The sequence below is a fragment of the Taudactylus pleione genome, unplaced genomic scaffold, assembly GCF_031769625.1.
Source record: "Taudactylus pleione unplaced genomic scaffold, aTauple2 ptg000178l, whole genome shotgun sequence".
Lineage (NCBI taxonomy): Eukaryota > Metazoa > Chordata > Amphibia > Anura > Myobatrachidae > Taudactylus > Taudactylus pleione.
This window is the reverse complement of record NW_028284580.1, coordinates 639,515-652,374: the sequence shown is the minus strand read 5'-3', so window position 1 is coordinate 652,374 and position 12,860 is coordinate 639,515. Positions and strand designations below refer to the sequence as shown.

General features: G+C 45.3%; 1 protein-coding gene across 1 annotated transcript in view; it reads left to right on the top strand.

Moving 5' to 3' along the window:
* RGS14 (regulator of G protein signaling 14) overlaps positions 1-12,860 on the top strand; it is a 100,757-nt gene that overhangs the window by 45,372 nt on the left and 42,525 nt on the right. The window contains exons 9-10 of the mRNA XM_088475818.1: positions 7,216-7,322; positions 8,805-9,008. Of these exons, the coding sequence (XP_088331944.1) occupies positions 7,216-7,322; positions 8,805-9,008 (311 nt within the window). The remainder of the gene's footprint in view (positions 1-7,215; positions 7,323-8,804; positions 9,009-12,860) is intronic.

Sequence of the window (12,860 nt, the reverse complement as noted above, 5' to 3'; positions counted from 1 at the left end):
GATAACAGGAGGGAGGAGGACCCTGCTCCTAGGAGCTTACAATCTAGGGGACAACAGCTTCTCTGCACCACTAATGGTTGAATGTTTTGCAAAAATCTGCAATATTGTTGCAACAAACTCAAAAACTAATAGTGGTTATATTGCTGATGTTAGAATTAGGGATGAAAGATAAAGTGAGAACACAGATGACCAACCATATTCTATAATTCATAGTTATATAGAAATACCTAAAATCTGCATCTTACAAGTAAATAGGTTAGAATCAATAATAAATATATACTTATTTTGATTTAGAAAAGAACTGCAATGGTAATAGTTTGCATATTATGTTATTTGGGCTATGATTCTTGAATATAAAAATGGGTGAAGATCCTTTTTAAGTAACAGCTCACATTGGACCTCATTCAGAGCCGCTTGCAAAAAGCGAGTGCTCGCTCTGAAAGAGTGCGGCCGTTTTTATTTTTTAGCCGGCCTCCTGGCCGCTCGCTAAGCTGTGGGTGACCACCCACAGCTTTTGCGAGCGGCCAGATGATGGTCGCGATGGTCGCGACCAACGGGCTTGTGACGAGACCCTTGTGGTAGGGTCTCGTCTGCTGCAAGCCCCAGTGAGCTTCCTGCTCTAATAGAGCAGGAAGCTCACTACTGACATCACGAGTGATGTCAGTAGGGCCGCCCACAAACAGCAGGCATTCCTTCAGGAACGCCTCTGTTTGTCCAGCCACCCCCCCTCCCCACCTACAAAACGGGGCGAGCTGTCGATCAACATCGACAGCCGCCCCATTTGTAGCAAGCCCTGGAGCGAGTGAATTTCTCACTTGCTCCAGGGCTTGCCCATGTGCGCGGCGCGTACGCAATGCCCCACCATCGACCCGCTTGCGAGCTCATAGCACTTGCGAGCGGGTCTGAATGAGGGCCATTGTCCAACAACAGCATCTGCCTGTGTGACCATTTTATACTAGCTAAAACACACACATGATAATTCATATAAAAACAATTACCAGAAGTATTCTGCAGTAACAAACTAATATCTACTCTTCTGTCTTTGGCAACAAGTAATCAATTTAGACATGTAGATATATATCTGTGGCCATTTTTTTTTATTACTGTCAGCAAAACTAACACTAATGAGAGTTACAGCAACAACTGCTAATGACACAATAGCACATAGGCATACAGTACCATCAACATTTCCTAATAATGAATATGGGGATAGTTTTGTTATGAGCTATAGAAGTATTCATTGTATAAGAAGAAGACGGCAGTTGCTGACAAACTGACAGATATGAACTGCCCAATGGTCATTCTGGGTCTTAGCAGCCACAAAATCTGCATTATGACCATTCATTGTAACTAAAGCGATATCTGACTTTGGCTCCATTTACTAACGAGTTTGAGTTGTTCAAATGCGTTAGTGAGGAAATTTAACAGTTATAGAAATTCATTAAAAAGTATGGAATGATATTGGTTAGAATAGTGCTATTTAGTAGCGCATCACCCATGACATGAGATCGATACCTTTATTTAGTAATGAGCAGTAAAGCTAACTTACCGTTCATATATGTTAAATCAATTCTCCAGCCACTGGCCTCAGTTACAAAAAGCGCATAAGCGCTGAGGTCCCGACAGACAGCTCCGGCATCATAACACAAGGGGGGCTGGGGCAGAGGCACACAGTGGAGAGGAGGCAGAGGCACACAAGGAGGGCTGGGGCAGAGGCACACAGTGGAGAGGAGGCAGAGGCACACAAGGGGGGCTGGGGCAGAGGCACACAGTGGAGAGGGGGCAGAGGCACTGAAGGGGGGCTGCGGCAGGGGCACACAAGGGGAGCTAGCAAGGACATCCTCTGATGCGCATGTGCAGGACAACTTATATGAAAAAAAAATTGTCTGCGTTATCTGGATAGGAAATAGCGCCGAGAAGGACTTTGTTCACTAGCAGTGGCAGTTCTAGGGGCGGGTTAACAGGGCCATCGCCCGGAGCGCCTGCCCCTAGAGGGCGCCACTGAGTCCCCTAAAGGTAAAAGAAAGAAAAAATCCCACAAAAAACGAAAAAAAAAAGCGCCGGTCTCTGAACCCCACCCGCTAGCCACCGCAGGGAGGCTCCATTTGCCGGATGCCCACTGATTTTTGTTATCAGTGGGCATCCGGCTCCCTCCCTGCAGCAGCAGCCGAAAGCCGGCGCTCACTCCTGAGCTCCGGCTCCCGCAGAGAGCACTATGGGAGGGACGTCATGACGTCATGATGTCTCTCCCATAGATCCGTGGTGGAGCCGCTGTTGGACAGAACGGCTATAGTGGGCATTACTACTGGAGGTACTACTCTAGGGGGCATTACTATTAGCGGCACTACTATAGGGACATTCCTACTGTGGTCACTACTATTGTGGGCATTACCAATGGGGGCACTACTATAGGGGACATTACCAATGGGGGCATTAACACTGTGGGCATTACCAATGGGGGCATTACCAATGGGGGCATTACCACTGCGGGCACTACTAATGAGAGTACTGCATGGGGAGTACCACTACCGGGGCCATTGTGTAAGGGGCACAACTGCTGTGGGCATTGTATAAGGGGCACTACTACTGTGGGCATTGTATTAGGGGCACTACTACTGTGGGCATTGTATTAGGGGCACTACTACTGCGGGCCTTGTGTATAAGGGGCACTAATTTGGGCATTGTGTAAAAAGGGCACCACTTTGTGTCATAACATGAACAAGGGACTACTGTGTGGCGTAATTTGAATTGGGGATAATGTATTATAAAGGGAATTACTGTGTGTGGCACAATGTATTATATAGGGCATTACTGCATGTGGCATAATGTGTTATACAGGGCATTACCGCGTGTGGCATAATGTGTTATACAGGGCATTACTGCATGTGGCACAATGTGTTATACAGGACATTACTGCGTGTGGCATCAGAGCCGCCATCAGGGGGGGACTGTCGGGACTTCAGTCCTGGGCCCGGAGAGAGAGGGGGCCCAGGTAGCAGCGTGGAGGTCTCTGTAATGATCACATGCTCCGGCGCCAGCAGCATTTTCTGAGAGAAAAGGGACACGGGTGGCAGCAGGGAGGAATATACGGGCGGCAGGCAAAAGGAACATTGGCGCAAGACGGCAGCTGCATTTAAAATAGGGATTCAGCCGCGAGCCAATCACAGCTCGCGGAACAGCAGCCAATCAGGAGCGGCCGCTCCTGATTAGCTGCTGTTCCGCAAGCTGTGATTGGCTCTCAGCCAGCTCCATACTGCTCCTGATAGGCATGTTTCAAATGCCGCTGATGCGTTGATGGTCTGTCTCTCTCCTAGTGCCTGCCACCCGTATATTCCCCACCCGCCGCCACCCAGGCCACTTTTCTCTCAGGAAATGCCGCTGGCGCCGGAGCCTGTGATCATTACAGAGAAACAAGGTAATCTAACTTTTCCCTGTCCAGCCAGTATTTCCTGCCCCCCCCACCAGTCCGTCCAGACAGCCTGCCTTCCCTTTTAACTACACCTGCCCAGTCCAGCCAGCCTTCCTTGCGTCCCCCTAGTACAGCCAGCCTATTTTCCCTGCCCTGACACAGTCCAGCCAACCTTCCCTGAGCCCTCCTAGTCCAGCCAGTCTACATTCCCTGCCCTGCCCCCTGGTCCACCCAGCCTTCCCTGTGCCCCCCTAGTCCAGCCAGTCTGCCTTCCCTGCCCCTTCCCTAGTTCAGCCAGTCTGCATTCCCTGCCCTGCCCCCTTGTCCAACCAGCCTTCCCTGCATCCCCCTAGTCCAGCCAGTCTGCCTTCCCTGCGTCTCCCCCAGTCCAGCCAGCCTTCCCTGCGTCTCCCTAGTCCAGCCAGCCTTCCCTGCGTCTCCCTAGTCGTTTTACCTGCCCTACCCCAGTCCAGCCAGCCTTTCCTGTGCCCCCTAATCCAGCCAGCCTATCTGCCTTGCCCCTCGCCCAGTCCAGCCGGCCTTCCCTGCCCTTTTTCCCCCCTAGTCCAACCAGCCTTTCCTAACAACTGCCCCCACAGCCCAAACTTTGAGAATATTTAAACTGGTGTACACAACACAATTGATGTCCTGCTCCCAAAGTAGCTCCATCACAGCTCCGTCCACCTCTGGGGGGCCTACCAATTTGTCAGTACTGGGCCCCGCAATTTCTGATGGCAGCCCTGTGTGGCATAATGTGTTATACAGGGCATTACTGCATGTGGCATAATGTGTTATACAGGGCATTACTGCATGTGGCACAATGTGTTATACAGGGCATTACTGCGTGTGGCATAATGTGTTATACAGGGCATTACTGCGTGTGGCATAATGTGTTATACAGGGCATTACTGCGTGTGGCATAATGTGTTATACAGGGCATTACTGCGTGTGGCATAATGTATTATACAGGGCGTTACTGCGTGTAGCATAATATGTTATACAGGGCATTACTGCATGTGGCATAATGTGTTATAAAGGGCATTACTGTGTAAGAGATACTGTGTAAGGTGCATTACTGCACATGGCAATCATTCGCCACGAGGGGACAGCTTGGGGGAAGTCCAGCACCTTTGTAAGTGCTGGGCATGCCCCACAGCGTGATGAATTAGGGGTGTTCCGCAAGGATACACCCCCTTTACGGAATCGCTCGCGCTTGCAGCATGCGCAGAGGAACAGAAATGTTCTTTCTTTTTTTGGGGGGGGGGGTCGCTACTTGGAACTTTCACCCTGAGCTCCACAAAGTCTAGAACCAGCCCTGTTCATTAGCGCTCGTACCGGTTATATGTTTTAATAAATACAATACTCAATAAAAAATAACACAGGGAACCATAAAGAAAAATATCACTGCAAGTGTAACGCGTTAGTAAATGGAGCCCAGGTTTCAAAATAGGCAGGGCCTCCCTGGAGGGGAGCACAGGGCAGGGAAGACTGAACCTTAATGGGAGGAAAGGGGCACGGGGCAGGGAAGGCTGGAGTAGGGGGGAGGCACAAGGTAGGGAAGGCTGGCTGAAGTATGGGAGAGGCACAGGGCAGGGAAGCGCAGTGAAAGGCTAGGTGCACCTAAGACCCATGTACTTACCAGGCTACCTTCAGCTTGTCCTGAGAGAGTGTGGACCCGGGTGGCAGCAAGTACAGATATGCACAGGCAGCCAGGTAGAAATAGTGCCGGCAGCATTTCAAATATGGCATCGGCTTCGAACCAATCACAGCTCATGGTCCAGCAGCCAATGAGGAGTGGGCATTCCTGATTGGCTGCCGGTCCACGAACTGTGATTGGCTTTCAGCGCCGCCGGCTGCGCTGTTTTTCCTTGACTGCCGGTGCATATCTGTACCATTGCCACCCGGGCCCCCGTGGTCTCTGTCCCCAGGACTACGGGCCCGGCAGTACACCCTGATGGCGACCCAGGTTATACCACTCTAGAGAATGGGGGAGAAGGCTATTGTGAAAATTGGTACCTAGAACAAATGTGTGGTACTCATAGCAAACATTCATACAGTCATACAATCATTTTCTCAATTAGTGCATATAGAAAATGAAATGAAACATCAGATTAGTTGCTACTGGCAGCACCATCCCCTTCATTTGCATCAACTTTTTATCAGTCACCCAAAGGTGACATAAGTAATGCTACATTTTCAATTTGTTGCTCTAATTGCACCGTATAGAAAGCATTTACATGCACTCAGCTGCAGAGACTGCCTTGTATTTTATGCAGATCAGCTGTTATTAAAACCTGTTATGAGTATCTCTGTGTGAGATTATAATGTTTCCTAGGACACAGCACTATCAACCTTAAAACTTTTTTTTATTTTATGAACACAATTTAAAAATAGCTTTTTCTATCTTCCAACTGGTCTCCAATAACTGACATAACCGGTTCACTTACTTGTTGCATTAAGACAACCACTTCCGTGGAAAGAGTAAACACATAGCAGAGAATTGGAGAAGTCAGATTATTGCAGTTTTATTTACACACCTATATTACACACTGTAGAAATGTTATATTCTGCTGTTACTATGCTCTTGTCTAAAATAATGTTATTGTAGGTCTAGCAGAGAGTGTTTTTTTTACCTCACAGGTTCAGGTGACAATGCACAGCCTCAGAAATCACTAATAGCAGCAATGTACAGTATGGTGTGATGTGTGACCGGGCACATCACAGCTAATTAGGGTACTCTATGGGGGTGCACAGAAAGCAAAAACAATTGACCCACAGCTTTGTGTCCTTATATGGTTACAGAATTCCTTAGTAACTTGTAATGCCATTATAATTTACACTAGGGAGTACATTATTATATTTACTTTTCTAATATAAAACACATTTCACTGGCTGAGGGAAAGCACAGTTTGACTTCTTGCATTGTATCCTAATACAAGTAGAATGTACAACATGGCTTTCTGAGACAAATTGTTGGTATGGTTTGGGAAAACGTCTATCCCACCTGAATGCAACTTACTGGATAAGTTAACAAATGTTGTGACTTTGTTTATGTATTTGTGAATGTTACAAATCTCTTGTTCATATTGTGACAACAATTGCAATGTGTTCAGGCATATCTGAGTTGAACATGAAAAATGACTATTAGTTTTCTCTCTGTCAGTGTCATGTATAAAAAAAATGCTTGTTGTTAAACAGGCCATAGTATTAAAATGGTTCAGCGTCCACGGCTGTGGGTCAGAAGTCACTAGCCAGAGTACCTTTTTATATTATTTTGACTGCTAAGGTTTAAAACCTACATTACCTCTAAATTGAACAATGTGCTGATCTGCTATGTATTAGGGATTTGATATAGGCACCACCTAGGCACTTATCACAGAATGGGATTGAATTGCCGGCGGCTGGGGTGCCCTAAACCTAGCCTCCTCCCCCGCACGGCTAAGAGGACGGGCACCCGTACATCGTTAGGGCCAGTGTCGTTCTGCATTCCGGCATCGGAATTATGACAGGCGTCGGTATCTTGACGCCTGTCATAAATCCCTAGCCGGCATTCCGTCATTCACATGACTACATCCCCTTATCACATAGCGTATATGGCCAGCATAACCCATGCACATGCAGAAGGATTTGTACCCATTCTGTAGCTTTCTTAAAATGTTTGATAACCACAAACTAGCATGGTCATATCCAACTGTATCAAATCTGGCAAACCTAATTCCTGCTCTAAAATAAATATACTAATCAGAATAAATAACTATATCCGAATGGATAACCCTTCTATAAACCTCCTACATTTATATTTACAGACTCTGTAAACAGCAATGAGCTCTTATCTCGACGTAAATCTGAAGCATCTTTGAACTCTTCAACTAGCCTGGACTTAAGCACCATCTCTTCATTCTCTGGCAAAGAGGTATACAGTATGTTACTAGTCTTAGCTACATCCCCGTTACTGTGCCTATGTGTCTATAATAGTTGGTGGAAAGTTGGTGGTACTGTATATTGGAGATTGGTGGAAATAGTGAAACATCAAAGACCAATAAATTTAATGTTGCAAAACTACATTTTAGCAATAACATCTACATAAGTTTTAAGACAGTAATCATGAAACTGGACAAATAAATATTTGAGACAGAAAAATAAAATAAATAAATATGGTAGTTAGTAGTGTGCTGGGAGGAGGGTGGTGCCAAGGTGACAATTGAAGGGGGCTCTGCACTGTACTGAGTAAAGAGACTGGCAGACAATTAGTATACTCTTGGCCTGCCCGATCACACTCCTCCTAGGCTATGTGCATAATGAAGGCTTTTGTCAAACTAGTGCGCACTGCTCTTAGGGCCCCAGTATTACTCTCAATGCCTCTAACTCTACTGCAGTTGCAACATTTGTAGAAAACCTCTTTCTTTTGCATTTGCTGCCATCAGTCAGGATACATTGATAGCAGTTAATAGGATTTATGTCACACATGTACCAAGTAGTCAGGAAACTTTCTTACACCATTGTAATACAAGATGAAATGTGATAGCTCTCGGTGGTAAGGGAAGACATCCCTACAAATAGATCTATGGTAAGGGAAAGAAAAGAATGCCATTTATTTGTGACGCAATGCAATGTCCATCTCTTGTGCAGGATTTTTCTGCTAATGTGATTGGTCTGTGCAGAGCCGTAACTAGACTTTTTGGTGCCCTGTGCCAGAAAGAGCATTGGCGCCCCCCTCATTTTTCGAAGGGACATAATGCACCCAAGAAAGGGCCATGGCTTCATGGGGAAGGGTCAGGGAAGAGATAGGGGAGGCCAGGAGATGCTGGGGATGAAATAAGAGGAAGCTACAAGTGAGAATGATAATAAACAGAAATTTGACAGGCCCAAACAGCAACCCCCTGCCCTGTGGTGCCCTGTGCGATGGCACCGGCAGCACTACCCTAGCTACGGCCCTGGGTCTGTGAAACGATGGAAGTGATGAAACCATTTCTAATGTGTTATGTTTGTTTTAAGGAGAAATTCTACAGTAAAGTTGTATGGGGCCCCTGTGGCTCATACTGCAGTATGCATGTTGTAGGGCACACTTCAGAGACTGAATTGTGGGCATGTTAACACACATGATTAGATGGCATATAATAGGATATGAGCAGATCATGTGAAGCGTCCTCTGGTTTAGATGAAATCACGCCCCATCCTATTGTCCATTAGCACCACACTGTTACAGGTCTATGAAGTCTGCCAGCCTGATCGTTGTACAACAAAATAGTGTGCTTACTCTATCCAGCGGCTACTCTATCTGGTTTAAATACAGTTGTAAAATATCTGCTCACCCCTACTCATGCCTTACATCTTGTTTTCACATTTTTTTTTATACATTTCACCAGCAGTTTATGCCTTGTCGTTTTCCTTTCAGAATGACAGCTGCAGCCTAAGTAACATGGAACATGAGGCAGAAAGCAAGCAAATCAAATACTGCTGTGTCTATCTCCCAGATGGCACTGCCTCGCTCACAGCTGTCAGACCAGGCCTAACCATACGGGAAATGCTGACTGGAGTCTGTGAGAAGCGAGGATACAGTCCTGCAGATGTGAAAGTATATCTAGCGGGAAATGAACAGGTATTTCTAAACTTAAGTGGGCATTATGTAATTATACAGCACAAAAGAGAGTTACATCAATACCTAAAACAAGCAATGGTGCTGCCTGTATCATTATACAACATTCATTATATATGAAAACTGATAAGTGTGCAACAGGGCCAGATGGGCAACACCAGAGCCGTAACTAGACTTTTTGGTGCCCTGTGCCAGAAAGAGCATTGGCGCCCCCCTCATTTTTTGAAGGGACATAATGCACCCAAAAAAGGGGAATTGCCTCATGAGAAAGGGTCAGGGAAGAGATAGGAGAGGCCAGGAGATGCTGGGGATGAAATAAGAGGAAGCTACAAGCGAGAATGACAATAAACAGAAATTTGACAGGCCCAAACAGTGCCCCCTGCCCTGTGGTGCCCTGTGCGATGGCACCGGCCGTACTACCCTAGCTAAAGCCCTGGGCAACACTATAGTTTTCAGTATCCTCCTTCACTCCTGTATCCCTTATGGACCACTACAATAGTGAGAACTGGCCAAGAGTTGTCAAGTGCTTGGAGCATCCACCCACAGTAAGATGATACAGGATGAAATGCACGTAAAATGAGGGCGAAGGTGGTACATGGTTTCCATCAGGTACAGTCTTTCATTCATCACCATCATAATGCCATGGGCAGTAAAGTTGTTACATTTCTGCTGATGAATACTGTTCAGGGGTTCCTGGAAGAAAACTTCCTCTCGTTAGCTGTAGGGGTCCCTGAGGAAGTACCCTGGCTGATCTGCCTATGACAGTGGTTCCAAAACTTTTTTGAATCACGGCACCTTAGAGTATCAGAATTGTTTTCATGGCACCCCTAAGCCAAAAGCTTGTTATTGAGAAATTCAGAAACAAATGGAGTGAAGTAGTACAGTGAAGTAAATTGTGCTATCTGTCATCCTTAGGTTCGGTTATGTGGTGGTGGACAGGTTTGTTCTTCTGTTTGTCCATATATCTACATTACATTGACCATAAATAATTTGATTTGGTGCTGGACCACCAACCTGAGGCACCCTTGCAAGTGTCCCGAGTCACCCCAGGGTGCCATGGTGCATAGTTTGGGAACCACTGGTCTATGGGAAGAAGAGTTAAGGGGGGAAACTCTGAAAAATCTCTTTTAAGAGCCATGACGAGTATATACTTGTGCTTAAAAAGGGGTAGTAGAATACTGTAAATACTGCTTAGATCCCTGGAGAATTTATGAATATGTGATCTACAAATTCTATAAGAAAAAGGAAGAATGTTAGCTGGAAATGATAAAAATCTACATGGTAAAATCGTACAAAATATAACTAAGTATCCATTACATGGATTTTGTCCTACTATAGTGTTCCAGATTAAGCAACTTTGGCCCTCATTCAGAGCCGTTCGCTATTTGCGTTCGTTCAAAAACAAGGGGTGGCTATTCAAATGATCCGTTCGCACATTGCAGTCTGTTCACACCTCTAAGTCTGAACGAGCGAACAAAACATACGCTCGTTTATTTGTTAAAAACGCCCCCTGGCCGCTCGCACCATACGTCATGTCCGCTATTTATTAGATTAATCGAGTACATCGAACAGGATATGAACTGCTCGCTATTCTTGTGGTTGGTTTTTTCAACCGCTATTTTGCGAGCAGTTCTGAGTTAAAAAAAACCAAGTGACGTGGTCAATGACGCTGTTATATTAATTATGCACACCCATAAAACGCCTGTTTTGACCTTTAAGCACGCCTGCGTTCTGATCTCCACTCCCCGTTTTCAAGCACCTTCCCCTGTTACCACCCACATACGCCTCCTTCTGTCACTCAAAATAGCAGGCACTCACTATATTGCGTACAAACGATTTTCAGCCGCACTGACTGGTTCGCGCATGCGTACTAAAAACCGTACGCATGCGCAGATGTGCGAACATCGCTCGGAACGAGCGTACTGCCGCTAGCGAGTGGCTCTGAATGAGGGCCTTTGTTCCTGGTTATAAAGCAATATATAAATGTCTGCAAGTGTAGCTTCCATTGCGAATACAGACAGCATTCTGTAATATGTGATCTGACCACTAGATGTCCCTTTTGGGCTATGTTTGAACCTAACTATTACACCTTATTTAAATACAAAGTACTTCAAGCATTCTTTATTTCTACTCTAGAATCTTAGTTGCTGTCATACTGTATGTTTTCAGTTTCCAGGGACACTTTACTGCTGCTGGGCATGAATACTGTATGTGCAAAGGTTATGTTTTATAGATATTATGTGGGTTTGGGAGTTTGTACATCTAATAAACTGTGGATATATGATCACCAGAAAATTTTCAAATTTTCATTACATAATGCAGTAAACAATAGAAGGGTCATTATTAAACGAGATTGAAAGGGGCAATTAATTCTATGGATAAATTGTTAAAACAATGTTTTCCATAGACAGACAAACTAGAAGAAATAAAATCCAATGCCGTTTATGAGCACATCTGTAAAAGTGTAAATATAAACCCATCCTGGTTTATTCAAGCAAAGTATTAAGCATGATAGAGCCATAGTTTCCTTGATTACAGATACATAGATTGGGGGATTTAAAGAATCATACCTACATAAAAACTTCACTCAGCACATGAACTCTGCAGCTCATTCAGACCCGCTCGCTAAGATGCATACTCGCTGCTGCCGATGGTACGCAGTGTGTATGCATTGTGAGCATGCGCATACCTTAGCTAAAGTACACAATGCATTAGCTCGCTGCGCATAGACAGCCCAGCAGAGTGAGTGACAGGGGAAGCCGTTTATAGGTGATAACAGGGGCTGGCCATTAAAAACGGGGGAGTGGAGGTGGAAACGCAGGCGTGCCTGAGCATCTCAACTGCGTTATAGAGGTGTGAATACTTATAATACAGCATCATAGTACACGTCACCTGGCTTGTTTTTACACTGAAGTGCTCGCAGTGCTTGAGGCAGGGTATGGTCAACCTCAAGTGCTGCGATAGCATCCGTTGTTAACCGAAGTACCGATGGTTGCATACACTTCCTGGACATGACTTGCACAAGTGGGCGTCTTAAAACAGGCTGGGTGTCTGCATACACTATGTGATCGCTCTCTAAGAAATACTGGGCGTGCTAATGCATTGCCTACGCAATTTGCATACACAGTGTGCGAGTGGCTCTGAATCAGGCCCTGTGTTCTATAAAGTTACATATACAGTCAGGTGCATAAATATTGGGACATTGACCGAATTTTCATATTTTGGCATCTATTCACCACCACAATGGCTTTGAAATGAAACAAACAAGATGTGCTTGAACTGCAGACTTTCAGATTTAATTTGAGGGTAATTACATCCAAATCAGGTGAACGGTGTAGGAATTACAATGGTTTCTATATGTGCCTCGCACTTTTTAAGGGGCCAAAAGTAATGGGACAAACTAAACAATCCTAAATCTAACTTTCACTTTTTAAAACTTTGTTGCAAATCCTTTGCAGGCAATTACAGCCTGGAATGCATAGACATCACCAGACACTGGGTTTCATCCCTGGTGATGCTCTGCCAGGCCTCTACTGCAAATGTCTTCAGTTCCTGCTTGTTCTTGGGGCATTTTCCCTTCAGTTTTGTCTTCATCAAGTGAAATGCATGCTCAATCGGATTCAGGTCAGGGGATTGACTTGGCCATTGCATAACATTCCACTTTTTAGCCTTAAAAAAGTCTTTGGTTGCTGTTGCAGTATGCTTCGGGTCATTGTCCATCTGCACTGTGAAGCGCCGTTCAATGAGTTCTGAAGCATTTCACTGAATATGAGAATATAATATTGCCCAAAACACTTCAGAATTCATTCTGCTGCTTTTGTCAGCAGTCACATCATCAATAAATACAAGGGAACC